The 27,927-nt window shown below is 47.7% G+C and overlaps 3 protein-coding genes across 5 annotated transcripts in view; all 3 read left to right on the top strand.

The window, feature by feature from the left end:
* LOC147255388 (XK-related protein 7-like) overlaps positions 1–6,198 on the top strand; it is a 62,447-nt gene extending 56,249 nt beyond the window's left edge. The window contains exon 4 of the mRNA XM_086213070.1: positions 33–6,198. Within this exon, the coding sequence (XP_086069196.1) occupies positions 33–846 (814 nt within the window). The 3' untranslated portion in view covers positions 847–6,198. The remainder of the gene's footprint in view (positions 1–32) is intronic.
* A 6,563-nt stretch (positions 6,199–12,761) lies between these two features.
* Positions 12,762–20,165, top strand: ccm2l (CCM2 like scaffold protein). Of its 2 annotated transcripts, none has more exons than XM_086212524.1 (11): positions 12,762–13,021; positions 14,161–14,328; positions 14,408–14,491; positions 15,193–15,376; positions 16,293–16,903; positions 17,669–17,798; positions 18,044–18,107; positions 18,700–18,856; positions 19,141–19,279; positions 19,496–19,643; positions 19,895–20,165. In XM_086212524.1, the coding sequence occupies exons 1-11, from the start codon at positions 12,992–12,994 to the stop codon at positions 20,028–20,030; spliced, it is 1,851 nt and encodes a 616-aa protein (XP_086068650.1). In that variant the 5' UTR covers positions 12,762–12,991; the 3' UTR covers positions 20,031–20,165. The 2 variants fall into 2 exon arrangements, with proteins under 2 accessions (XP_086068650.1, XP_086068651.1); XM_086212525.1 differs by having other exon boundaries at positions 12,763–13,021; positions 19,898–20,165.
* A 3,902-nt stretch (positions 20,166–24,067) lies between these two features.
* cables2b (Cdk5 and Abl enzyme substrate 2b) overlaps positions 24,068–27,927 on the top strand; it is a 30,480-nt gene continuing 26,620 nt past the window's right edge. Inside the window, exon 1 of one of the 2 annotated variants that reach the window (XR_015117806.1) lies at positions 24,068–24,695. Coding sequence is in view for 1 of the 2 variants with exons in the window: in XM_086213069.1 (XP_086069195.1) it covers positions 24,115–24,695 (581 nt within the window). In the remaining variant the exon portion in view is untranslated. The remainder of the gene's footprint in view (positions 24,696–27,927) is intronic. The other variant, XM_086213069.1, reaches the window with a different exon arrangement.

Genomic DNA, 27,927 nt, shown 5'->3' with positions numbered 1-27,927 from the left:
TTAAACTAACAGTTTTATTTATTGTGTTTCAGGTGTATCATGACCTTCTGGATCATCCAGGGTGAGACTGACTTCTGCATGTCCAAGTGGGAGGAGATCATCTACAACATGGTGGTGGGCATCATCTACATCTTCTGCTGGTTCAATGTCAAGGAGGGCCCCAGTCGCTTCCGCATGACTGTCTACTATTCTGTGACGTTGGCTGAGAATGTGGCGCTCACGGCCGCGTGGTACACTTACCGCGGCCCTCACACCTCCGACTCCTATGCCCTGGTGGTGGTGTGCCTGGTGGCCTGCAGCTTTGCCCTGGGAACCTTCTTCATGTTGGTGTACTACTGCTGGCTGCACCCAGACGGCCCTGTTCTGGGCTCACACTGGGGAGGATGTGTGGATGAAGGTGTAGTGGGTGCAGGAGGAGTTGTGGGAGTGATTGACGCTTGCCTCACTCCATCCCAAGGGTCCCAAACAGACATGGTCATTACCAGTCCACCTAGGACTCTCCCCAGGACTAAAGACACGGGGGAGATGGTTCCTGGGGAGCAAGACAGAGACAGGGAGAGGGACAGGGATAGTTGCCTGCCTGTCTTCCAGGTACGTCCCTCCCCGTCCTCCTCTCCAGCACTCCTCCACAGGACCTCCTCCTCATCCCGTGCACAGGAGGGCCCTGTAATCCGCATCGATCTCCCAAGAAAGAGATATCCGGCCTGGGATGCCCACTTTATAGATCGGCGTCTCCGCAAGACCATCCTACTTCTGGAGACCACATCAGCTGTCAGCCCCAGGATACAATACAGGAGTAGCATGATGGGCAGCAAAGAGGTACTAGAATATGAGACAACTGTCTAAGCCAACAGGGGCTCTTAAAATTAAAGATGCAGTCTGGTACCAAGGTTCCGCCTGAGATCAGTTCTCATCCCAGCAGAAGCATGGAAAGGACACGAGGAGTGTCGGGCAACTCTTTAAAGAAAAAAAAGGTTGTCAAAACTTGATTGTAAAATGTGAAGCGCAATCTGTGACCAAGGCTCTCCCCCTAGGACTCTGTCTGGGAGTAAGTAGCATGAATGAGCCGTGGGAGTTGATGGAGCAACACTGAACTGGGATAATCATCTTTTTTAATTGCTTGGAGGTGAGAAATGTAATCTCCCATCCTGGGACCAAGGAGTGTTAGATAGAGTTTCATCCTGCACGGTCAGTAGAAGAAGTAAATGGCAATGAAATGATGGAGTTTGAGATAACTGAGAAACAGTCTGCTGCATGAACTCGAGTCTCGGACAGCGGAGACCCAACAAAGACTTACCAGAAAACGTTTAGAATGTGGTTGCTAGAGTTTGTACGGGACATGCAGTCATTTTGGAAGGTAGTTAAATTACCCACAAAAGACCGTTTCAGCCATTTGCTTCAGACGCCTAAGTATGAACTGGGGTTAATTTGATGACAAACTAAATGCCCCGTTCCACTGGTGCTGAGGAGTGGACACATTGCTCATCTGTTGTTTAACGCCTGGATCCTGTATGATTTCACGCTCAGTCGTTTGGTTCTGTGAAAACCAGCAAAGCCAGAAGAGATCAGATATCTGCTCACTGGTGGAGACGCTCCCTAACTGAGTTTCATTCCACAACGTTTCCACCAAAGAGTCTTGGTTAGGAAAAGGGTGTTCTTTCTTCTTGGGTTGAAATATTGTAGACTCAATCACTGTAGAGCATCTAAGTCAGTGTGCAGATGTCCTTTCTCTGCTCTCATGTTACCTTTTAACCCTTCAACTGCCGAATTTGTTGACGCTCAGTTGGACTTCACTCAACCAGAATCTCTGAGTAAAAGTGGCTCCGGATGAGTTGCGAGACTGCCTTTGTGCCAACGTCACTTGTCTCCATAACTAGGATTTTTCCTGTCCTTAAATAATGTCCCATGCCATTTAGCCTGGTTGTAAGCAGGACAGGTTCAAACCATGTAACACAAATACACCTGCTTCTAAAAGTTTGCATGTCCCATGGCAACCTTTGGTAACCATTGGTTCTGAAGAGAAATGCAGTCTAATACTTTGGGCTCCAGCGTCATGAGAACAGGAGAAACCATCTGATAAAGGCTCACAACTCAAGTCTCAGATGGTTTCTAAAATGTAGGCCCAGCATACAAGTGAAAGCAGACAGGCATCCATGTGTGATAGAGAAGGAGCCATGGTAAAAGTCCCACTGCTTACGTCACAGCTGCATGGTCATCCCCAACCTGACGAAGGACTCATTCAGAACAGTTGTTCAGGACTGGATGTAAGGATGACTTCTGCGATGGCTACCATCACATGGCATGCTGCAAACCACCACAAACTGGCCTGTGTTGTACATTTGAATAAATACAGATGTCAGATATAAGCTATTATAATAAGCTGTAGTTACTGTAGGTGACGAATGACTCATGGGTGAAGAAAATTCATTTACTCGAAAGAGTCTAAATGTCGTTCAGAGTTGTCCACTTTTCTTGGAATTCATAATGTGTAGGAGTGTGAAGGGTATCATGAGCAACCTCATTGTACTGTTAAAACATGTTTCAGTGTTTGGTTTTTGGGAGGGGGGCAACCGTAGCTCAATAGAACTTTCATGGAAGGTTTTTTTTTTTTTTTTTTGGAATGTGAAAAACCTTAAACCTGTTGGGTAAATGGCAACAATTGCAAGGTTTTTGCAGGTTTGCAGGGTAGCAGCAGCTGCTGTGTCATGTGACAAACCTCCAGAGTTGAAAGGTGGTGTTTGTTTACACAGTGAAACCACGTACAGGCCTTCGAATCCAAGCCGGTTTTGAACTACTGAGTGACATCATCACTCGTCTGGGAGGGAAGAAATGAAATGTTAAGAGCTGATTAGAATTCTTGGTCCCGAAGCATCAAGCAGCTGTTCGAATGCTTTCAGTGGAGCCGCTCAATAACTCAGAGGTCTAAGGTGAAACCTCTCAGGTTTGACTGTTAGCATCTCTAAGAAGCAGTTCAAAAACTTTGTCAAACATTGTCAGCAATAGTACCTGAGGGGGAAACAGTTATAAGACACTTGCATCAAAGCCTGTGCCGGTTCTGTCTCATCTTACACAACAGATTCCCCTTCAACAGTCTCTCTTTGAAGTTTCTTTAAAAGCCTTCAAGGTTAGTTTGTTCATTTCAGGTGATCCGTGGAACTTCTTAAAGTCCGTCCAAGGAGGTGGCAGAAGACAGCGCTTTCCATGAGTCAAATAGACTAAAAAAGAAACCCCAGCCTTATGCTTCTCAAGAAGCATGTTAATCAAGGTTCATTTGTGTGGTGATAAATGCTCCAAGTTAATTTACCAGTTTAACTGGTTTTGTAACCTTAAAGCTGCAATTTTAGGATTTTTTTTGTTGGAACCCAGAAGCGCTCAGGGGGTCGGCTTCACGGTCAGCTGAAACGAGCACTGAAAGCTAAATCTGGAGACTGCGGAGCCCATTTTAAACCACCAAGTTAAAGATCATTAGATTCTCTTTTTAAAACAAAGGAGAAGCAGCAGCTTTGAATAACAAAAGGCTCCATCTTAAATTTCATTTTATTCTCAACCATTGGCATGTTTCTGTATATCAGCATCTAAATATGAGTACAAAACTGTCCCCACAATCATGGTGCGTACTGTTCACTTTGGGGAGTGATGAAGTTTTCAGAATTCAAACAGTCGCCGTCGCCCCCCGCTGACAATTGGGGCCACCAAAAATGTGTTTATTGTTGCAGTATCCAGTGCAGCTTTAATTATCACCTTTATGCTGATGATGCATCTGTATATTTTGAGGGGGCCCAGAGGGGTACTATTTCCAAATTTGTGTGTACTTTGGGTCCCAGCATGGTGCGAGTCACTAACCGCAGCTTGTACACTTGGCAACATGAGAGCAGCGGGGTTTGCGTCCTCGGCTGCGTCATGTGGGAGACTGAAAATGGTATGAACTTAGCAGCAGGCAACAGCCAAGTCGTCCTTTGCTGACTGCAATTTGTACTTTATTAAGTCTAAAGATATATGAGTAAGAAGTTAGCAAATGTGGCCGTGGTGGGCAGGACAGTGTTGAGATGAAGATGTACAATAAAATGAGACAGAAAAGAGGAGAAGCCTCTCCACGAGCTTCGCTTTCAAACCGTTTGCCGGGCCGACGCCGTGCATGTGGGCAGCTGTGTTTTACAGAAGGGTTCAGAGGTACTTGATCGATCCCAGAGGGGAGGTGGGGTCGTTGGTTTGTTCGTTCATGAGAATGTAAATAATCAAAGCTCTGAGGAATCGCAGGATACGCGGAGCAGCCATCATGCTCGCTCATACATGCGTCGTTTACAGCAAGAACATAAAGTTAAAACTCTCATGCCAACAAGGGTTGGTTGTGTTCCAACAAAGACACAAAATCCATCAGCCATAACATCGACACTGTTGACAGGTTTAATATATCTGTGATTTGAATCAGCATATTCTTGATTGGATTCCATACCTCATTTATCACCAAGGAAATCCATAAAAAAATGTCGTTAATGCAGCCAATTACAACCACTTGCCAAATACGTACATCTGGAGTTGGCATTGGTGTACAATCTGCATTGTGCCGCTGTAAGGTGACAGAAACGGCAGATGAGGTGAGAGGCCAGTTCAGTCTGTTGCCTGGAACCTGGAATACCTGCCTGGATCACTGCGCAGATAGCAAAAGCCTGTTAGCTCGATTGTAGCCTGTTAGCTTGTTTATGCTAGCGCACTTTTCCTGGTCTATCTGAGGGCTGTGATAGTTTCTGACATAGTCGAGGTGAACGCCAATAAAAACACTGGCTGGCATCAGTTGCTTCTTTACCTGCATTCCCTGCATTTTAACAGCACAGTGAAGCATATGCTCTGGGCGTGGCTACTGAAACACACCTGAGACGATCAGTAGACAGCAGTGACGCATGGGTCAAGGTGGGTCGAGAAAGTATCGCAGGTTTTGGTGTGTCGGGTCAGAGAGCATCAAGTTATAACTTACAGAAGTGACTAGGTTCACTGCAATCATTGGACTACTGACAATATTTCAAGTAAGGGATTAACATTGTTTTCTGAGAATATTCCAGTCATTTGTCTCTTAACGGCCCACAAGATGTCCCTGCGTCAGAGTGTCCCTGTTGGGAATGTTGTCCTCCGAAAGTGAAAGTTTTAAAGGGAATCTTTTCTCTTGTATGAAAGTCAAACGCTGAAGCTGGCGTCCAGTGGTCCGACCGCTGGACGTGAAATCCAGTCGACTGTTAAGGTGGTCTCGTGTCGACAAGACACTGCACGACCAGGCGGTTCTAATGGCCAACAGACTCGGTGAAGAGTGGACACTGTTAGCGTCATGATGGGAGGAGTTACAGCAGAGCCGCTGATGATTCTACTCCTGTTGTGGTTCTGATGTAATGGCTGATCGGCGTGTGTGTGTCTCCTCTACACCCTCATCGCTGGAACCCTGGAGGTGGAAACGTTAACGGGGAGGCGTGCAGCGATCAGAGCGGCGTGCGGTCGTAGCTGAACATGTGCATGCTGGTAGCGTGGTGACGGCCATGTTCATGGTGCTGAAAGCATCACCTCTGTCAGCCACGATCTTGTCATGTTGAACGTGACAGGCTAATGTACAGATGATGCATATATCAACCGACCAATCACAGGCTGGGGGCAGGGCTTTGTTGAACCGCTCCTTCGTCTTTGAGGTAATATTACAGTTGTGGTGCGCTGATTATACATTGACTTGAACAAAAACATGACTAAAAAGTGAACAGAGTTTAAAACTCAAACCATCTTTTATTAATTGATGCAAGTATTTATGTTTATTTATTTTTGTATTTGTTTTATATCTATTTATCTATCGTTTTATCACTTAGTGGCCATGTCTTTGGTATGACTCTTATATTAAGATGTAAAAACTGAAAATAGATTTCTTTTTTTTTTACTCATTCTATATATCTGTATATACCAGAGTGGTGTTACACTAGGAAGTGTGTCTACGAGCGTGCGCGTGCGTGAGTGTGTGTGTGCGTGCGTGCTTTGGTTTGTATGTGTTGTATGTTCAGTATGTGTGTCAGGAAGTGCTGTACGTTTGATAATGCTGCTTCAACATCCTCTGAGTGAACGAGCAGAAAATAAACCAGTGGTGAATATATCTATGACGATGTTAAAAAAGAACTCAACAAGCTGTGCTGATTACTGTAGATGGGAACAATACTGTAGTAAACATGGCTGAACAGCCTTCAAAAAACTTCCTGAGTGTGTGTGTGTGTGTGTGTGTGTGTGTCTTCTTCAGTACCAGCTGACAAAAATACGAACACCGCCGACCACCAGTGGAAGTGATTCAGGATCCCTTTTCATGGCAGTGCTCCCTGTTTCACTGTTAAAATAGGAGAAAGATGCTGGAGGAGGTGGAAGAGGAACGCCGTTCTTTTACCGAAGTAAAGCTTTAAAAAAAAAAAAGCAGATCAAACAGAACTCTGGTAAAAGTCTCCATTCAAAATTCTACTTGAGAAAGTATAAAAGCATTTGATGTTCCTGAACATGCCTGGAACACGGTGACTGTTCCCTGAACACCTGAAGAACCCTCCGTCGTGACCATCCAGCAACGCTGCATGATGATGCCACCCTTCAAGTGCAGGAACATCTAGAACAGTGGTTCTCAATTTATTTTATTTTTTTCAGACCCAAGAACACTTAACCCATCAAAAAACACGGACGGACCTCTTCACTCCCAGTAGCCCCAGAGGAATGTCCTGACAGAAGTACCGTCCGCTCTCTCTGTACTCACTGTTTGTTCAGGTTGGTGGCGGGCGCCTGCTTTAACCACCATCCTGGGACTGAACTTTTCCAGTCGAGTCGGAATTTTCGCCTGCTTTTCTTTTACACGACCCGGTCCTATGCCCCCGATCCGTTTTTAATCCGTCTGCACTTTACAACCACGCTTTGCACAGCCGCGTTCCAGCAGTTACGGCAGCAGGGTCGCTCTTCATTTGACGTAAGAAGGTTGCAGTGTCGCAAACCCGTCCACCTCACTGCTCAGGGATAAAAATACAAATATTATTTTTACTTTGCAAACCAGTTGATTTGATATAGACAACAACTCGTGTACGTCGCAGGCAGTTTGAGAAACACTGAGATTAAAATACAATTACATAATAAAAATGACATTTGAAATTTTAAGAACTGATTTGTTACTTCTCACCTTCCGGACCACTAGGGGTCGCTGACGGACCCAGCAGTGGTCACTTGGAGAAGGATGGATCTAGAACATTCCACTGCGATGAGCCGAGCCTTCCTCTGCGAACCAGCTCTAGCGGAGCAGATGTTTCATGGGGATAAAGGACGAGGGGCGATGCTTCTTGATGAGATGAGATGAGAGCAGTAGTAATATTATTAGTATTAGTATTATTAGAGTATTTTTTTCTGTCCGCCTCTGTCAGAGTTGAAGACACAAGACACTTAAAAGTGTTATTTCACATGTACTTCGCCTCTCAATACACACAAACTGGTGTCTGGAGCTCACGGAGACATTTTGTACTTCTTTGTGACTCCAGAATGCGTTAAGAGCCAGCCACGTGTTTTTGCCTCGGAGCTAACGAGCTCCAGAGTCAGAGATGAAGAAGCAAAGGAGCATCATCCTGCCTTCGTGACGTTAAAGAGGTTTAAAACACAAATCCTGGAAGTTTCTGCAGCGACTCAGGAGGGAAACTCTGCACCACAGTCGCCGATTCCAGATTCGTATGAATAAATGAACGTCAATCTTTCAGCCTGTAAGTTTCCCTCACCATCAGCTCGGAGGGAACATCTTTCATTGGCCGTCTGTGTATTTGGACCACGCTGAAGGTTTTCCAGGTGCGAAACCGGAACGAGGCGGTGCTGAATCTGAGGCTGGAGCTCCACCAGCTTTATCTCTGAATCTTCCGCCCTATTTCTCTGGTTTCCTCTCAGCTCTCCTCCATCGTTCCTCCAGAGGCAACAACAAAATCTCTCCCTCAAACCAACATTCTTTGATCTCTTCAGCGAGCCGCCGTCCCGGGGATTTGTTGTTTATTTGGTCGACGTCTCCGGAGTCCAGCGACTAAACAACAATGCCCCCCCCCCTTCTCCCTCCTCAGGTCCAAACTGCTCTCCTTATGTATCTGTGTTTTCTTTTCTCTTTTCATTCCTTTTTTCATTGACTTCAGGGCAGAGAGAACCAGGATGGGTGAGAACAGTTCTCCCCTTTTCATCTTTTTTGCCTCCTCTCTCTCTGTGGCAGGGGAGAGTGGGGAAAGGATGAACAGCGCCACCTGGGATTAATCCTGGAAATTCTCTTCAAGTTACTGCTGCTGTGACAAGGAACAGACAGGAGATGGTTTTACACTTGCAGTTTGGACCCTTTCAGTTGTACTCTTATGTTGAGTTTTTTTGCTTTTATTTTGTACAGCTTCTTGTTCCTTAGGCGGTTCCTGTTTTATTTTGAAATAACTTCCCTCCTGTGTCTTTGTTACTTCCTGTCTTTGTCCGTCTCCCACCATCTTTGAGTGTTTCACCTGAGTCTGGTCTGGTTATCGGTCCTCATCAGCCACAGCCCGGTTTCCAGCGTTCCTCATCCTCTCAGCTCCGTCCTGCCCTTGGGTTCTCCTGTTCTCCCACCTGGTTCTTCTTGTCTAATGAGATGAGTTTAGTTTTTTTTAGCTGGTTTGCTAACAGAGCTCATGTCTCGTTCTCCTGTTGTTCACGCCGCGCTACTTTGAGTCGGAATAACAAACCTCACAGTGCATTGGGACACCACTGCAAAATGGCTAAATACTGAGTGACACTTTCACAATTTTGTTTTGCAATTGTGTGAAAGTGTCATTTAAATTTGACTCACAACTGAAAGGGAAATGTGTCACACGCTGCTGTACTGACGGATACAGGTGAGCAAATACAGCAGAATCAGCACAAACACTGCTGATTCAACAAGGGGAAACTTTCAGCCAAACAAAGAGGGAGCGCTCGACCTGCAGCAGGTGGGAGGAGCAGAGATTAACGCCGCTCACCGTGAAATCCGAAGTATCTCGGTGATGGCGAGCGCGTGAGGTGATGCTCTGCTGCACATGTTGAGACAAATCTGGCTCCAAAGACCACAGATTTAAATTTGCTTAAAAAAAAAAGCTTAATTAGTTTTCCCAGAGCCAGACGAGGTAGATCCCTCCTCCATGCTGCATTGAACCACGCTAGTTAGCTTAGCACAATGAGTGGCAGGTTAGCATGCTTCTGATTTGCCAAAACCTGTAGTCCAGCAGGAATCCTGCTGATGAGTAGCTTCAGTCACTCATCTCATCAACACATGTTCAGCTTTGTTGGCCGAAATCGCAACAAGGACCTGCATGAAATCCCTCCACCCGGTTGGGAAAGTAGTTCCAGCTATGAACCTGATTATACAGTTACAGTATCTTATTTTAGAATTTGAATTCAAAGCAAATGCCATGCACTACTCTAGATATATTAATGCAACTAAAGACTTTTGGAGAGAAGCGCATTTAATGACACACATCTCAGTTGTGCTAAGCTAACTAGCGTGGGTCCCAACTCTACACGGGTCCCTGTTAGCTGATGACTTCATTGTCATACCTGCATCACCAACTATGACATCCATCTGCTCCCTGAACACCCCCCCCCCCCCGCACTCTCCTCCTCACATGTTCCTCCCTGGATTTTAATCAAGCCTCTCTCCTCTTCCTCACCCTCAGTCTTCTCCTTCATGCCTGCTTTCCTCGTGCTTCCTCCTCTCTTGCATCAGATGTGTGTTTTTGAAGCACGAGGTCTTTTAAGGATGCTGCTTCTTTGATATTGCTGATGCACACAAACACAGACTTTTTTTGTACATGCATGAATTCACACAAATGTAGCCGATACACATTATCACACACGCACACACACACACACACACACACACACACACACACATATATATATAGAGAGAGAGAGTTGTGTAGCACCAAACATATCCAGGTTTGCCGTACTTTGAAGTTCAGAGAGCATGATTGATGTGTGTGTCAAAGAAGGAAATCACATCAATAGCAAGTGCGTATTTGTACAATGTGTGTGTACACAATATCGGAATCAGAATATTATATTGTTGTTATCAAATATGTACCTCAATATATACACGTGTAGAGAGGGTATGAAGCACACCGGTGTTTGCATGTTTCTCTGAGTGCTGTCACCAAACCGTATTCTGAGACATCAACTGTCATCCAGAAATAGACATGAATCATGTAATTAATTTCACCTGTTAGATCTGCCCTCTGATACTCGATGGCTCCTGGAGAAGAAGACCGTAAGACTGGAGGTGTGAAAAACATTATTCTGTGGTTGTTTTCTCGGGTCACGGCTGTTAGCAACTAGCGAGGCACGCTATTAACGTTAGCTGCAGGACTGCACATCCCTGACAGCTGCTCGCCACACACTCTTGAGCCAGCTGTGAACCTGAACCTGATCCGCCCGGGTAAGGCTAGCAGCGGACGGCCAAACAAGTGGCGGGGCCCGGCCATCGAGATGATTATAATAGTTCTGTTAGTAGGTAGAATTCCACACACCACCAGAGAAACCAACCAATGTTGGAAAATCATCCCAGAATTCACCGCTAGCCCAGATATCTTCCATAGTGTTTGAAATGAGATCCGTTCTCTCTCCGTTAGCGCTCTCCGTTAGCGCTCTCCGTTAGCGCTCCCCGTTACTGCACTGCTAATGGAGTTGAAACCCCCCCGGGACCCGAGGATGACCTGCTGTTGATGTCGTGGCCCAGCTGGGAGTGCTGTCTTTCCCTTTCTGTCAAAACAATGTTTGTTCGACTATTAACGCTGATCTTTTCCTAATTAAGTGTTTCTGTGGATAACCTGAATCGAACCGTGCTGAAATTGTAAGTAAAACACACATGTACAGTATATATAAAATTAAGCCATGCTCATTCTGCCTTATTTCTATGTAAATTATTGCACACACAAGCATCCAGTTTATGTCGCCTGTCCACCTCCTTGTTTGGAGTTTTTCCTGAAGTCTCTGCAGTGACTTTCTGGATTCGTCACACTGGAACCATTAAGATTGAACGCCAAGTGTGTGGTCCTCCATCTTGATTGAATCCTCCGCTGTGCACCTTTAATCTGTTGTGTCCACTTTTTCAAGGTATTCAGGTGTTTGATGCTGCTTCACAAATAATTCCAGAGATCGTTTTATCCCTCCCAAACACTGGAAAATCCCACAACACTTGTGTTTTTATAGTTTAATTGTGTACGCAAAAGCATTGTTCAGAGCAAGTGGAGAGTTCACACTTTGATTTTGACACAGTGAAACCTCCCACCAAGTTTCTCAGGGCTCAGAGAGAGAGGCAAGAAAAAAATCACTCAAAAGATAAATGCCCCATCTCTTCTTTGTCTCTCGTTGCCTAGGTAACAAGGCGATCGTTAAGCCGTTAGCCCTCTGGTCACTGTGGAGTGGTTACCCTGACAATCTGTGTGTGTGTGTATGTGTGTGTGCGCGCTATAGGACAAGTAGTAGTGTATACTGTGTGTGTGTCTGTGTGTGTGTATGTGTGTGTGCTATAGGACAAGTAGTAGTGTATACTGTGTGTGTGTATGTGTGCACGCTATAGGACAAGTAGTAGTGTATACTGTGTGTGTGTGTGTGTGTGCGCGTGCGTGTGTCAGAAAGGTCACAGGTTTGATGTTGTCGCCTCAGCCTCCATCAGTGTCCTGCTGATGGAGAAATATGTATTTCCTTCCCTCCCTCCTCCTCCTCTTCCTCCTCCTCCCCCTCTCTCCTCCACAGCCAGTCTTTGACACAGCGCTGCCTCCTTGTGGTGCAACCAGTTCACTGCAGCTGATTATCTACAGCCTAAATGTTTCATACTAATTAATGAACAAACTCAAAGACCAAGAACTGTCTCTCTCTGTGTCTGTCTCTGTCTCTATGTCTATCTCTCTCTATCGCTCTGTCTGTCTGTATCTGTCTAACTCTCTCTGTCGCTCTATCTTTGTCTGTCTGTATCTATCTCTCTCTATTGCTCTATCTTTGTCTGTATCTATCTCTCTATCGCTCTGTCTGTCTGTCTGTATCTGTCTATCTCTCTCTATCGATCTGTCTGTCTGTCTGTATCAATCTCTCTCTATCGCTCTGTCTTTGTATCAGTCTATCTCTGTCTATCGCTCTGTCTGTCTGTATCTGTCTAACTCTCTCTGTCGCTCTATCTTTCTCTGTCTGTATCTATCTCTCTATCGCTCTGTCTTTGTCTGTATCTGTCTATCTCTCGCTCTGTCTGTATCTGTCAATCTCTCTCTATCGCTCTGTCTTTGTCTGTATCTGTCTATCTCTCGCTCTGTCTGTATCTGTCTATCTCTCTCTCTTTCTCTCTCATCAAAGCTTCATTGTGTGTGGGCCGGAGCAGAGAGGAGTTGTAGTTTTAATTATGGGAAGATGTCCGCTGGAGGCCTCAGGTTTCCATGCATTTGCAACGTGACGAGTGGCTCCAAACTAGTTGTGATGTCACAAATCAACCTCATGGGTGCAACGAGAAGATTCCTGCTTCCAGGGCCCTGTGTGTGTGTGTGTGTGTGTGTGTGTGTGTGTGTGTGTGTGTGTGTGTGTGTGTGTGTGTCTGCATGTGTGCGTGTGTGAGAGAGAGAGAGCTCAGAGATAATAGGCCTTATCGACCTCTGGTGGAGTTTCCTCTTGGACAGGAAGTGGACTTCCTCAGCTTCCTGTTCTCTCCTGCTATAAGGGAGAGAGAGAGAGAGAGAGAGAGAGAGAGAGAGAAAGTGTGCGTGTGTGTGTGTGTGTGTGTGTGTGTGTGTGTGTGTGTGTGTGTGGTCTCAAAACAATCGGTGTAGAATAGAGCAAGACCAAGCTCAGAGGAAAGAAGCTAAAATAACTTCAGGAGAGAGACAGAAGGAACGATGGAAAAACCAACTGAGAGACACCACAGCAACAAGAAATGACGAAACTGTCCTGAAAGACCCACATCAGCAGGATCAGTGAGATCAGGACCTGGTACTGGACCATAATGGACTATGAACCCAAAAAATCCAAGAAGGTACAGTAGTTGTGAGTTAACCGACCACATTCAGGTTCTTTGCTGTGTTCCTGAAGCTTCTTTTGTCACGTTATTATTTATGCTTTAGGGTTCAGGAGCTTGTAGAGAGGCTGGTCACTGCTGGTGTCAGGCTTTGATTTCCAATCACATATGAATAAAAATAAGTAATTTTACATGCTATTACAGTTCATTTTCAACAATTTGTGTGTCATATCAAGGCAGTTAGTCTCTCATACTGAGCATAGATGGTAGTAACGGTGAAATATGATGATGTCCACGTACAGCGGGTCTGACCCGACGTGGCTGAGAGAACACCCAGACAATGTCCGGACCTGATGAGAGAACGTCTGAACTGGTAACCCATTGTGTGAAACAGGAGACTGAATCTATAAAGAGAAAGAGAACATACACACGTTAATCATGGCAAATAAGAACGAACGCCGAAATCTCCTTGGTCAGACATGCACAGGTGGTTGAATGTGTGATTTAAATTATAAAATCTAATTATTTCCCATTTTGGTCTCCTGAAAGAGGAACAAGAGGAAGAACAAAACTCATTACAAGTGTCCTCTGTCTTCGTCCTGCCAATTAAATTCAGCTGACGGTGAAGATGTTAATCAGAACTCGTCCTCGCTGTGATAAGTTGAGATCGCTCCTCGTTAGGATTCAGAGAGACGGACCAGACAGCTTTCTGACGCTAAATCAAGCTAATTTTCTTTCTTTATTCTGTGTGTCCATTTACCTCACCTTCCAGCCACAGTTGTGTGTGTGTGTGTGTGTGTGTGTGTGTGTGTGTGTGTTTGAAACAGTTTGTGCTGTGTTGTAAATGAATCTCTGCAGGATGCCGTCAGAGATCACTGCTCACCTGTCAATCACTGGTGGGACAGTCATGTAGAAATGTGCAGCACTGACATGCACACACACGCACACACACACACACACACGCACACACACACACACATGAAGTGTCATCTATTCCATTTCAAAACAGGATAAAAGCATGAACAAAGGAAAAAGCTGTTCCGTCAGGTAACGTTGCATCATGTCATCTTGTTTCGTCTCCTTCTGTTACAGCTTCTGTATCCTTCTTTCTCCTCTTCCATGCTTCCTTCCCCGTCTATGCTGGTCTGCCTCCCCAGGGTTTCGTGTCTCCCATTAAGCGACTGGTCTGGTCCAAGTCCAGCCGCAGGCCGGTGGACCGAGGCAGCATTTACCGACGTCCGCTCCACACGGTCCCGCTCTACCCCCCTGACTACCTCATCCACCCCGAGAGACTCATCTTTGACTACGTGGAGAAGGAGGTCAAGGTAGAAAAGTATGGAGGTTGAGAATAGAAAGAGTAGAACGTACTGGACTGTTTGCTTGAACTTTGACCTTTCCTGTTAGTTCCTTGGTCATCTTACCTGGGTGTCGGTGTCGCTGAACCCCTCTAGCCGGGACGAACTGCTACAACTACTGGACACAGCCAGGGTTAGTGATCAATAACCTCTATCACCTCTAATAGCAAGTATCAGACAGCTAACGTTGGCCTGGTTAACTAATCCCAGCAAGGATTGGTAATCAATAACCTCTATCACCTCTAATAGCAAGTATCAGACAGCTAACCTTAGCCTGGTTAACTAATCCCAGCAAGGATTGGTAATCAATAACCTCTATCACCTCTAATAGCAAGTATCAGACAGCTAACCTTAGCCTGGTTAACTAATCCCAGCAAGGATTGGTAATCAATAACTTTATAACAGTAATAACAGCACCTATGAACAATCACAGCTGCATTTTGTCGGACTCATCACTGTTGTAGTGAGTAATCAATATCTATTATATCACTGATCACAGTTGAGATCAATAGCAGTAATTAACATCACTTTCTAATTATTGTCAAACAATTATCGATAACAGATGTAATAGTAGGGCGACTCACTGGATTGTTCATTGGTGTTTACTGACACTGACCAGAATCTAGCTGCTGACAATGCTACAAGTAAATGAACTTTTTATTCCCAATCAATAATTAATAAGTAGTGATTACTGAATTTCCCAAATGATTATGGATGTTTGTTTTACTAATTTCAGCACTGCAAAAAGAAGCCAAACAAGTAATCACAGTTGGGCGTAGTATCAATCACAGATAATCAATAATCAATAATCAGCTCCCGTGTGTTTGTCAGTAGCAGTTGAGGGTTCTACCCCTGAAGACCAGCGTGGATCAGGACTGTATTCTGAGTCTGTCGGCTCGCTGCCTCCTGCTGACGTGGAGAGACAACGAGAAGCTGCTGATGAGGATTCCCACACATGAGATCGCTGCTGCCTCCTACCTGCGGGACGACGCGCTGCACCTGCTGGTCCTCAAGACAGGTGAGGCATCACCTGCAGCTTCAGGCAGTGATTGGCTGTTTTCAGACTCTAAGGCCTACAAATTGCCGTAGCGGAGTATCCGGCTTTTTGGCCGGGTAGATAACGTTAATGCGAGCCTTAGTTTCTCCCCGGGGGGCCGTAGCCGGCAACAGGAGGCGGAGTCTAGTGGCACATCCTGATAACGCGTCACACCGCCTTCCATCATCCTCCCAGCCAGACTTCCACCGTTCCTGAAATGTTCCGGTGAATGACCTCCTCTGCGCGGGGGCTGAGGAGCTCGCGGGTCCAAAATGTGCGACGTATCTTGAACTTGGAACTCGCAGGTGGAGTTTTTCCCGTCTCGCCCTCGTGCGCTAGTGTTGTCACTCCGTTTTCCTGTGTTTTTTAAAGTCCCACCGGACAGCGTGCGTCATCACCACTCCCCGAAACTCCTGTGTCGGAGTGGGCGGACCTAATTCACACTGTAATCCGCAGTAGTCAGAACCCCGGTATTTCGATGTCTTCTCACCCCCATGTTGTTTTACAAGTGCCCTCTGCTGGGTTTCGCACCGCCCACCACATGACTTCAGGTGAGAGGTGAGTGAGAAAGTGTCACTGCTTCATGTCATGGGATGTGAGTGTGTTTACCTTGCATGCTGGGGTGCAGATGAGTGAAATGAAACACTCCCAGTTGCTAGCCACAGCTGGACTGGATTGGAGGCTGGCCTGGACCAGTGACCATCAACAAGAGCTTCCTGATGTTTACGGGTTCTTTCACACCTGGTCAGCTGGTCTGTTAGGTCAGCTGGATCAAAGCAGCCCACTGAGGAGAGGTGGTCATGGTCTGGTCTCAGACAAACTCTGGACGGTTCTGTTTGAGGGAAGAACGTCATGAGAACGTGGACTCAGTTCGACCCTGTTTCTGTTGATCACACAGGTCTGAACGTGGACTCTGTGGTTGCCGGGGACGACAGCCTGGACAGAAAAAAGCCAACAGGCATCGATGGCCGACGTCAGACGATGAGCTGCAATGCAGACCCTCGACCTGCAGGGGGCACTATGGAGCGGCGGCACACCATCTGTGGAGTCGACTGGAGGCCGTCACTGTCCAGGAGCAACCACGACAAAAACCAGACTGTGGAGAGAGGAGGTGGAGGAGAGAGAGGGGGAGGAGGGAGTTTAGAGAGGAAGCGAGCAGGAGGGAGCTGGGAGAGGAGGCAACAAACACGAAAACCAGGAGGCAGCTGGGAGAACCGCAGGGCCAGACCCATGAGCAGCAGTGGGGGAGTGGGTGTAGGAGCGGGAGGTGGTGGAGGGAGCTGGGAGAGGAGGCATGGAGGAGGGGGAGGAGGGGGAGGCAGCTGGGAGAGGAGAGGAGGAGGTGTTGGAGGAGGAGGAGGTAGCTGGGAGCGGCGCCAGGCCTGCACGGGGAGCTGGGAGCGGGGGAAGAGCTACGGCAGCTGGGAGAGGAGGAACCACAACCCCCTGGAGCCCACGCCCTGCCCCGACGCCTACTGTAACCTGGTCATCCTGGCGGTGGAGAACCGGGTGGGCCTCCTGAGTCACCCCCACACGTCGCCTCACAAACCAGTTTCATTACTTGGAGGCAAAACAAAAGGAAATGATATCAAGATGTAAAACATCAGCACACCAGCTCACATCAGCCCAAGTATTTGGCCATCATTGTTAAAACGGAGGCACAATCATTTGGGCCAGTTGAAGAGCGAGATATCGCGGTGGGTCCGACACCCTCAGCAACGTGGCAAAACGCTTCCTCAGCCACTGGTTACGTTGCTAGAGTTTTTTTCTTCTCATATCAAATTTATGAATGCTCTTGGGAGGCTGCTTCGGGACGGGATGAAGAGCTCTTTCCAAATTAGCTCGTAGCTCCTTGCTAATCTGGTGATGCTGGATTGCGTTTTAACAACGTTTGTTTGCGAGTTCTGATCAAATCTGTGAATGTACTTTCATCCAAGTAACCTTAGCAAACTTCCTCCTCATGACTTCCCTGCTAGCATCTGGCCTCTCTCCGCAGCAGAAGAGCTGATTCGTCGACTTCTGTCTGCGCTGAAACACAAAGAAAGGATGATCTGCCACTGTCCCCTGCATCTTTGTGTCATTTGTGCCACAAATTCAAACTTTCTGCACTGAAGCAGTGCTGAGTTGGAAAAACAGACTGGGGGGGAAAAAGTAGCTTAAAAATGATAAGATAGTAACCACAGAACACCGTCGTGCTGCTGTCCTTCCTTCTGTTCACTGACACACCAACTACTTGCAGTGGCGAAGGCCTCAGTCGTCTGTTTTTATGGGCAGGATGCAGCAGAGGAGTACTGTTCCCTGATCTGCCAGATGTTCCAGGTCATTTACGGCCATCAGACCATCGAGTGTGTTGACCGAGCTGGGTTCCACCACACCGTGCCCAACCGCTACTGGCTGCAGAGGAGTGAGTTACACTCCGGACACGAGGAAACCAACGTTTTCATTTTCAGTTCATTTGTGTAATAAATGAAGTCTAGTAGAGTCACGGTAACTCTTTGCTCCACGTTCATTATTTTTCAGATGTGGCTGGCGTTGGTTATCTTGCCTTCACGCTGGCGGCGAATGGAGACTGACTCCTGAATGTCGATCACGTGTAGATTTGGTTGTAAATGCTGCTGACTGCTCGGTTCTCTGTCTGTGCCTGTGCAGGTGACAGCTGCCTGACCGACATGTCCTACAGTTACGATCCGGAGTACAGCTGCTGCAGCTCCTAGTGAGTCACTGTGGTTCTGCACGTGAGAAGTGAACACGCCGCCTCCTTGTTGTCTACATTGATAGCATCAACGCTCTCACTTATTCATGACCATGAGCGGAGGACAAGGTGGTGCTAGGGAGGAGAGAGGGGTGGATTTGGCTCAGACCCCAAGAAGACTGATATTTACTTTAAAAACAGACTTTCCGGACCTGAAACCCAGTGAAATGATCAGTTCTAAGAAAAAAAGACAAAAATGTAAAAAAAAAAAAATCCCATCCAGTTCATTGTAAGCAGTACTACAGATATCCCTCTATATAATCAGACCTCTTATCGCCCCCTGTTGGCTAATGGCAAGAATGCAATTGTGAGACACTTGAATGAAAGCTGCAGTCACTCTCTTATAAGCTTTATGGTCCCAGCTGAATCTTCTAACTGACCTGGCAAAACTCAACTGGTGTAAAGCGAGAGGGAAGGTTATTCAACGCTTGGATGAATAACTGGATGCTATGCTGCTGCAGCTAGCGGCTAGCAGCAGCTCCAAACTAGCCGTGCGTCCTGAGCGCTGATCAGTCCTGCCAGGCCTCCCCCTGACTGTGTGTCTCCTCCTCAGTGATGGATCCCAGGAAGCCTTTGAGCTCTACTACAGTGAGACGTACAGCGAGAGTTCGTCCCTGTCCCTGCAGGACTCTCACCGTAGTCTGGCCTCAGCTAGTGACGGAGGAGACAGCAACCCCACCCTCTTACTGATGCAGGAGTACATGATCACTGTGAGTGTTTGCAAATACATGTGAGTGAAATTAAAGCTGAAGTATTTAACTTTTGTCTCCCCCTGCTGGAATTGAGACGAGCTGCTGTCTGTGTCCAGCAGTGGATGAGAACGTCAGGGCTCTGAACAATCCCTCAAGTAACGCAGTTACAAAAACATCCTCAACGCAAATTCTCCCTCTGGGGTCTTCGTTTAAAATCATGTCACAGCTCAGCGTGCGCGCGCACGTGTGTGTGTGTGTGTGTGTGTGTGTGTGTGTGTGTGTGTGTGTGTGTGTGTGTGTAGCTGCGAAACAAACTGAATCCTGTTGAGCTGCAGCAGTTCGCCGTGTTGCTGAGAGAATACCGGCTGGGATCGAACATCGACCATTTCTGCTCTGAGCTTCTGCACCTGTATGGAGACAACCGCAAGTTCCTGCTGTTGGGTGAGACACACACACACACGCACACGCACACACACACACACACACACACACACAGCTCATTTACCCACTGAAACTCTGTAGCAAACTTTATATACAGGTTTTTTAGTTGGTTGTGTCGCCTTCTGCAGTGGAACCTGATGTTTGTGTGAATTTGTGTGACCTGCATTTTTCTGTGTGTGTGTGTGTGTGTGTGTGTGTGTGTGTGCACGCGTGCAGGCATGCGTCCCTTCATCCCAGACAAGGATGTTGGCGTGTTTGAGGGTTTCCTGGAGAGTATCGGAATCCGGGAGGGAGGAATTTTAACTGACAGCTTTGGGCGCATCAAACGGAGCATGAGCAACACGTCGGCCACCGCCATGAGAGGGTACGGTGGCGGTTATCACTCCGATGCACACACGCATGTATACGAACAGACAGGAGTAGACACTGAATACTGCTGGATATTTCTCTACTATAAATGCGAGCACCACTGCTGAAAAGACAAAAGTGAAAGGTCAACATACACAATCATAAAAGGTTTTCATGGATGGGGCTCAAACACAGATGACGGAGCACTGGGAGTCTCCTTCTCCAAGTCAGAGAGACAACATTTAGACAAACTGTTCGTTGTTCCAGCAGGTACGACAGCTGCTCTCTGGCCTCAGGGTGTCAGGAGTTCAACCGCCGCATCACAGACATCACTCACGACATCCAGGCGCTGGGCTTCCAGGACGTGCACGGGGACATCGAGGAGGAGGACTACTACCTGTGATTGACAGGTCCGGTTGTACAAGGGCTCCGGAGCAGGACCTGTCGTCTGTTCACTTCTCAGTCAGTGACTCGACACATTGTAACAAACCTTTGCACCTGGCTGAGATTCCGTCCATCCATCGGTTTTCTACCTCTTCTCCTGTTAAGGGGGGGGGGGGGGGGGGTGGAGCCTCTGGTTCACCCTGGACAGGTCACCAGTCCATGGCAGGGCCAACACATAGAGACAGACAACCATTGGCTCTCCCAGCCACGCCTACGGTCAATTTAGAGTCTGGATTAACCTGGTCCCTCTTGATGTCTTTGGACTGTGGAGGAAGCTGGAGTACCAGAGAGAACCCAGCAGGAACAGGGAGAACATGCAGACTCACCCAGAAAGACCCCGTGCTGCAGCCGGGGCTCCACCCACAACCTTCTTGATGGGGGGCCACAGCGAGGACCTCTGCTCCACCGGGCCGCCCCTGGCTGAGGTTGTGTTTGATATAAGAATTAGAAAGTAGACGTAGATGTGAGGATTATAAAATATATCTCAAACCACAGAGCTTCAAATGGAACTGTAGGCTTATTACTGTATTTCGCTTATAATGATGTGCTTGTGTCATCAAAATTAACTGAATATCATGTAAATGTGTCATGTTAATGACTCAGCAGTGTATCTGAAGAAAACAAACATTTCTCTCTGGTTGTGTTTATCTGTAAGTTGATTTTAACCGAATGCACTTAGATTCCTGTTTAGTTTTGATTCTGATTTCAGTTTGATTGTTAACTGCAATATGTCATTCATTAAACTGTCTCTGTGGTCTTAAACCTAAACTGAATTTACTAAATTGAGGGAACAACTTTATCTTGTGGGCTCAAAATAATGAATAGAAGGAACGAGTTAAGTTTCACAGCCGCAAATTAATTAGATCGTGAGGCCACATGATCCAGTTTTTGTCTCTAGCCAGTCCAGGGTTCTAGAGTCCTCTATCAAAACTGGATAATTCAGTTGGGGGAATATTTTAAATCTCCTGGATACAGTTTTGTTTTGTTTTTTTAGGATGACGGGAACAAAGCACTCAAGGTCTCCATAGCAGAAATTGGCAGTTTGATGGCTTTTTCTGTGGAAACTGTAATACTGCCAGTCACCAGAGGGGGGCAACTGAGGATAGAGGAGTTGAGATGTGGTGTATCCAGTTTGGTGAGCTGATGGCTCCATCATCAGGCTGGTAGTCCTGCTTGTGTGTGCTGAGGATCGAAGGCTATCGGAGAGTAGAGATGAGAGGATGTGTGACTGCAGCAGCAATGATTGCAACCATAAAAAGAACATTTAATGTCTTTGTGTGTGTGTGTGTGTGTGTGTGTGTGTGTGTGTCTCTGTTCCAGCCCATGCTGCACTGACCCGTGATCCTGGCAGCAACATCATGACCTTCCCATGGTGCACTGCTTCCCTGCCCCCCGGTCGTCTTCTTTGCCAGACTCACTGAACATCAGAGGGAGGGAGCGAGTGAGAGAGTCCATGCACCCGCGTTCGTCTCCTCACCCTCATTATGTAACAGACTGTGTGCATACATTTGTTTTCTCCATCGATTCACCATCAACACTGTCACTTTATTACCACCAGGGGTGATGAGCATCGCGGCTGACGCACCGGAGGCACACAAGCTCCACTTTTATCGCTTCAGCCCTCTGGCTGGATGATGGCACTGACACTGCACCCACGCTAGACAATAGAAACACACAATAACCTCAATGGGACAGAAGCAGGAAGCGCGTCAGAGCGAAGGAGCTGATAGGAGGAGAGGAGACTTGCGAGGGAGGGAAAATACTAGGAAATTTTGTCTGAGCTGCGGAGTTCCTCACACAATTGGAATACACACTAAAACTCTGACAAAAGTCACGACCTGGAAAGTGACGTAAAGCCTTCTGATTGGTTGACAGATTTGGGTTGATAGCTTCCCGTCCACAGCGCTCCGCCAGTGTTGTTTGTGTAGCATTTAGAATACTAGCGCTCACAGTATTACTATTCCAGGGTTGAGTAGGAATACCATCAATTACTCACAGTTGGACATCTTGGATTCATGAAATTTGCCCCCCCCCCCCATTGTTATCACTACTTTAACACAAGGGAATGTAGAAAAATGTGTGTGTGTGTGTGTGTGTGTGTGTGTGTGTGTGTGTGTGTGTGTGTGTGTGTGTGGTGCTGATATGATGATAAATGCTGCCACATGGCTGATTGTAGAGATTATAGTGGTATAATCCGATGATGAGGATCGCATTTATACAACATGTCTCCTGTCCCTCAAAAACACACACACACACACACACACACACACACACACACAGACTTGTGTGTCCTTCATGTCAGAGGACATTGACTAGATTCGTTTAACCCTTCCTTATTCTAACCGTTGCTCAACCTTGCAACAAGTCTTCACTCTCCACTTAAATGTCAGGCTTGACGTCACGGCGACCTCCTGGACGAACCCGCACAAGTTCACTGCGGCCGTGGAAGCACGGTTCGCTACTTTCTCCTGCAGTGTAACTTCTCCCTCCGCTGGTAACAGAACATCATGTCTGGTTGGATGCAGACAAACACACGCTGATGTACGCGTGGTTGATCATGGTTGAACTGGTTTGTTTATTCTATTTCTCCCAGGTTGGGTCCCGTGAACTAAGACACTTGTTATAACATGTAAGAAAACTTGTGATGTCGTCAAAATCAGGCGTGATTACTGGGTGAGATTTGGCTTAATTAAATGATGTCAGCTCTGATCTCCGTCCTGCTGTTTTGCAGCTCAGCTGGAAGGTCATTTGTAGTTCATTTGTGGCGCTGCAGATGTAGGGGATCAGGGGTGAGTGTGCGATAACAAACTCCCCACTCTCCTGCAGGGATTACAGCCTGGCGTGTCCTCCTGCAGGTTATATTTAGCAGGCTGCCAGTCATACTACACGGTGTGGCCGAGCAGATTCAGCCAGATCAGCGCTGGTGTCACCGCAGGGATCAGTGCTGGGAAAATCCACCAAGGTTTCATAACAAAGCGCAGAGAGCCAATCAAGGCTGAGCTGCGGTGACAGCAGCCCGGAGACCCCGCAGACGTGCAGAGGGACAGACAGGAAATACTCTAAGAGACAGGACACAACAAGAAAACTACGTCCTGCACGAAACAATGATAATGTTGCATAATAGTATTCGGATGTAGTATCTGTTTGTTAATTAATTGTTGCTGTTAATGTCCGTAAAAGAAAATGGCAAAAAGTTTGGGGAAATATGTTGACCATCACCTTAAAGCTCTTGTCTCCTCGCTGGGGCTTTACAGAGCTGAATGCCGACCGCTAGCTAGCTTAGCTGCAGTGACCGCTAGCAGCACGTCCACAGAGACACGCGCCTCAAAGCCATCAAATACACTTGGGCCTAAAACAGACTTTGCCAATAGAACCAGAGGTGCTTCAGCAGTTACTGTCGACAAACTGTTGAAATCTGTGACACGTTGTTGTCATTAGCCGCAAGCTAACATCAACTTTTTAGACAAATTTCAAAAGAATTTGCTTGAGTCAAAATGATAAAGTTGGAATTCTGCAAGTCACAGTACACAAATACCATGTAGAATGTGTACTTTTGGTTTTGATACTAAAAGAAACTCTATTTTTCTCTCTCTCTCTCTCTCTACATATATATATATATATATATATATACTTTTTTTTATTTTATTTTTTTTTATTTTTACAATTTTTGCGTAAAATATGAGTGGGGACTTCTACCGGGGTTTATCAAGGTTCAAGGCTCCTGCTTTCATATCGTCTGGGTATTTGTACTTTTACTTTAATAAAGAATCCGTGTACTTTATGAATCCAGAGGTACTCAAAAACAAAAGTGAAGTCAAGTTACTACCTATTTCTGCTCAATTACTGTCTTATCACACTAAGTGTATTTACATTTTTGTGTACAGTACGTCATCTCCCTGTAGGGTCGAAGCTGGACGTCATGACGTAGTCTAGTTTGAGCCAATGAGAGCGTAGGAGGGCTTAAAGCGGTCTCGCGCCGGGTATAAGGGATTTGACAGTTGAGACCGGAGCCTCCGGTTGACTTCCTCGGTGGGTCGGAGACCATGGCGGCGGCGGCGGCGGCGGCGGCGGCGGCTGGCTGCGGTCAACACAGCGCTGCCGTCAGCGGCAAAAAACCGCAGAACAGAGAGCACAGTCGGAGGAACCGGGAGAACTCCCGCCGGAGACAAGCGGCTCTGCTGTTCCTCAGTAACATCTCTCTGGACGGACGGCCGGTTCACAGTCACCTCTCCGAGAACGCAGGCAGCCGCCACCACAAAGACCCCGGCTCGGAGGGAGCCGACCTCGGTGCCGCTGCGGCACCGGAGACGGGGAACAACAACAGCAGCTACGGGACGTTGTTACCGGACGTAAAATCCTCCCCGGCGCAGAGGACGGGCGCGGGGCTGCTCACCGTACCGCCCATCCTCGTCCTGCCGTCGGACACGGGGTTCAACGATGTGGGGAGCACGGAGCTGCTGCTGGAGTGCCGCAGAGGCTCGGTCCCCTCACCCGGGAACAGCAACCTGCTCTCGCCGTCTCCGTCCAACACCAGCCTGTTGCCGTCGCCGCTGGGACCGCGGAAGTCCTCCACGCTGCTGTCGGTGCAGAGCTGCAACTCGGTGTCCTCCGAGCTGCGACAGAGGTGAGAGACCGGCTCCGCGTCCTGGCTCCTGCTGGGTCCGGACGGGTTCTGGAGTGGCTGGACCACATCAAGCTCATAGGTCCAAGTAGATGACCTGGAGGGGGGGTTGAAGTGGTGTGGTCCACCTGGTGTCCGTGCCTCAGTCCAGGGGTCCAGAGGGGTTCTGGGGGTCTGAGGGGGTCCTCCAGGATCCTCCCGTAGAACCCGTTTGATCTCAGGGTAGACGAAGTGCCCCCACCCCCGCCCGCACCCCTCCCTGTCTGGAGCTGACACACTGCTGCTTTCACACGTTCATGACTCACGGCTACGTCACCTCATAGCTCAGGTGTTCCTCACCGTCTCATGACGTGTCCCAGGTCGTTATCACCTCCATGATCTGCGAGTCTGATATTTGAGACCAGAGTCAGGCACTGATGACCAGACATGGACGCAGGTACTGGTGATTATTTCTGCTCTGCTGTCAGGAGCTGAAAGTTAACAGCAGGTTTTGGGTCAAATTGTCTGCCCAGCATGCAGGTTTCATGTCATGGCGGGTTTTGCTCGTGCGGAGTCCCTCTGTACCTGTTGGAGAATCTGAATATTCCCCACTGGCGCGTTTGAGAAGTTGAGACTTTGTTTGGTGGTGAATGGTTGGGCTGTGACGTAGCGGCACGCAGGCTCACCCCTGGAGCCGGGAGACACAACGACCTCATGAAGAGCAAATATTCCAGGTTGCTTATGTAACAGTAACAGTAATTTTAACTCTGCTTATTCCTTTGACTTCAACCGGGATGTCAGTTCTGCAGATGAACGTGGGTTCATCCATCATGGTGGAGGTCAGACACCCGAGGGAGTTGGCGTTGGAGGAGGATGGAGGAGCCGTCCCCGGGGCCGCGCTGCTCCTTCCATTCTCTCCTGCTCTTTACTCCTCCTCCTTTCATCCGTTGCGCTCGCACTTCTTCACGAATGAATCTTTTCGTGCCATCAACTGATTGCCTCCAATGTTCTGCTGATGTTAACAACTTCCTGCGGGAGCCATATTGGATTTGTAGCATGTAACTAAATCTTGAACACCTCCCCCGTACCTGGATGGATTTAGTGGCTTAAACATGGAGGTGTTTCTCTGGCGAGTGGCAGTGAGTGGACAGGCATCCTACGTACGTACGTATCGTACTGTAGTGCCTGAGCGTTGTGACCTTGAGCTCGCTGGTCCTGGAGCTGAGCTCAGGTGTGGCGGCAGGTAGCAGGCAGGCAGGTACAGGGCCTGTGTGGACCTGACGGGGCTAAGAAGCAACAGAAAGCCTAGTTTCTTCACTCGTTTGCTTGCTTGTCAACACTCGATAAACAGACCTAAAGAAAACACAAACGTGTTGTGTATTCTTGGGTTGCCATGGTTGCGTTAACACGGGGAGAGCAAACAGCTGGAAGCGCAGTCGCTGCAGAAATGGATTGAGTAACCGCAGCTGAACCCCAGCAGGAAGCGCTGGTGGAGGCTCCTGGTGCAGAGTGATAGTTGGCCGTTGTTCCAACTGGATTCGCCGTCTGACGGTTTTGATAAGCTGATTTGCTGAAGGAGCCCGTCAGTCAAGGTTGGAGGAGGGACTCGCCAGTTTCATCAGGATGCAATGTTACGTAGATTCTTTGCAGATGTCATATAACCACGTAACACCGTCGCTCATCCCGGAGGAGGCGTGCTTGAAGAGGGATGTGCTGTGGGAATTTCAAAATAAACTGAGCGTTTTAGAGATGTGCTGATGTGGCATGGATGCGTCGTCCAGCTCTGGTGTCCACGGTGCGAGATTTACATGATTTATTAGTTCAGAAATACGACAGTGTGATGGTAAATTCAGCTGTTATTGCTCAGTGGCACCTACAGGAATTAACACGCTGAATTGTACGTTAACCGTGTGCCAGTGACTAATATTCCTCAACCCTGTTATTTACTTTGAACCTTGGTGTGACTACAATAGCAAAACATTTAAGAAGTAGAGAAGCATGACAGAGAAACTGGTGGTACGCAGGGGGGAAGTGAAGCTGGAGGCGGTTAAAAACCACTAACAGACGGCGTGAAGCTGAGCAGGTTTGTGTGGCGCAGCTGCCCAGAGTCGTTTTCAGTCAGCGGTTTAGAGGGGAGACCTGATGCAGATGGAGTGAGATAACGCAGCAGCAGCGACAGCCAGGGATGATTTCTCACTCCAGACCATGTGGATGTGGCTCTCATCTGGCTGTGGTTGAGGCGTGCTGAGGCCGTGTGAGCGATGATGGACAGATCAGCCTCGTCACCATGTTGGCATCGTGTCAAGCCCAGAGAATGTCAGCCCTGCGGCGATAAACACTGCTTAACCTATTTACACTTCACAGCAGGCTGGAAATTAGCAGCACATAGCAGCTCATCAGTCAAACGGTGGAGCAGCCATCAACAGTCAGGCTGCTAATTTACCCGCCTGCTGCTGCTGCTGCTGCTGCTGCTGCTGCTGCTGCTGCTGCTGCTGCTGCTGCTGCTGCTGCTGCTGCCACAGCCGCAGCAGCAGCAGCAGGCCACGGCCACGTTCTTCACCATCTATCAGGGCTGTTACTGCCAGTGTTACTACTTTATTGTGCTCATTGGACGATTTCAGAAATCCAAAATGTGGTTTTACTAATGTTTTATGGGGAGGGAACGAAAGTGAAACCAGCAGGTTTATTTTCATCCCTGAGGATTAACTCATTTTATTGACCAACAATACACAGTACCAGTTCTAGTACAAGTACATGATATACTGTGTTCTAAACAACGCTGATGATTAAATATGGCCAGCACGACCTTTCCTGCTGCTTTCAGACTCCGATGTCACTGGTGATGAAACTTGTGCGACTCGTGCTGGTGAGTTTCCGGTGCGGAGTGCCAGCTAACTCAAAGCAGACCTCACCTCCACACTTCCTGGTGTGATGGAAGGCGGCCGTCTGACACCTCATCAGTCACGCTCTGTTTAGCCTCTGTGTCTGTGACAGTGTGTGAAGTCCTGCCAAGCAGCTAACCAGCCAGCCAACCGCTTCATTAGCCTGCTGAGTGGATACACACACGCTCGCTAACACGTTCAGCTGTTCAAGGATGAGGGGCTGTTGGTGCTGCTTGAGGAGTTGAACCACCATTGGCTACAGTTTGGTTCCTCGCGGTCAGGAGAGATGTGCCCCGTGGAGGAAGTTGGAGCGTGTCGTGTTGCAGCGGCGTGATCTTTGACTGTGAGCCACCCGCTGACGCAGCCGCGGGCTT

The sequence above is a fragment of the Aulostomus chinensis genome, chromosome 9 (assembly GCF_037954235.1).
Source record: "Aulostomus chinensis isolate RoL2024-O1b breed Wild chromosome 9, RoL_Achi_v1.0, whole genome shotgun sequence".
NCBI lineage: Eukaryota > Metazoa > Chordata > Actinopteri > Syngnathiformes > Aulostomidae > Aulostomus > Aulostomus chinensis.
Note: the sequence above shows the minus strand (reverse complement) of the source record. Positions and strands in the feature narration are given on the sequence as shown.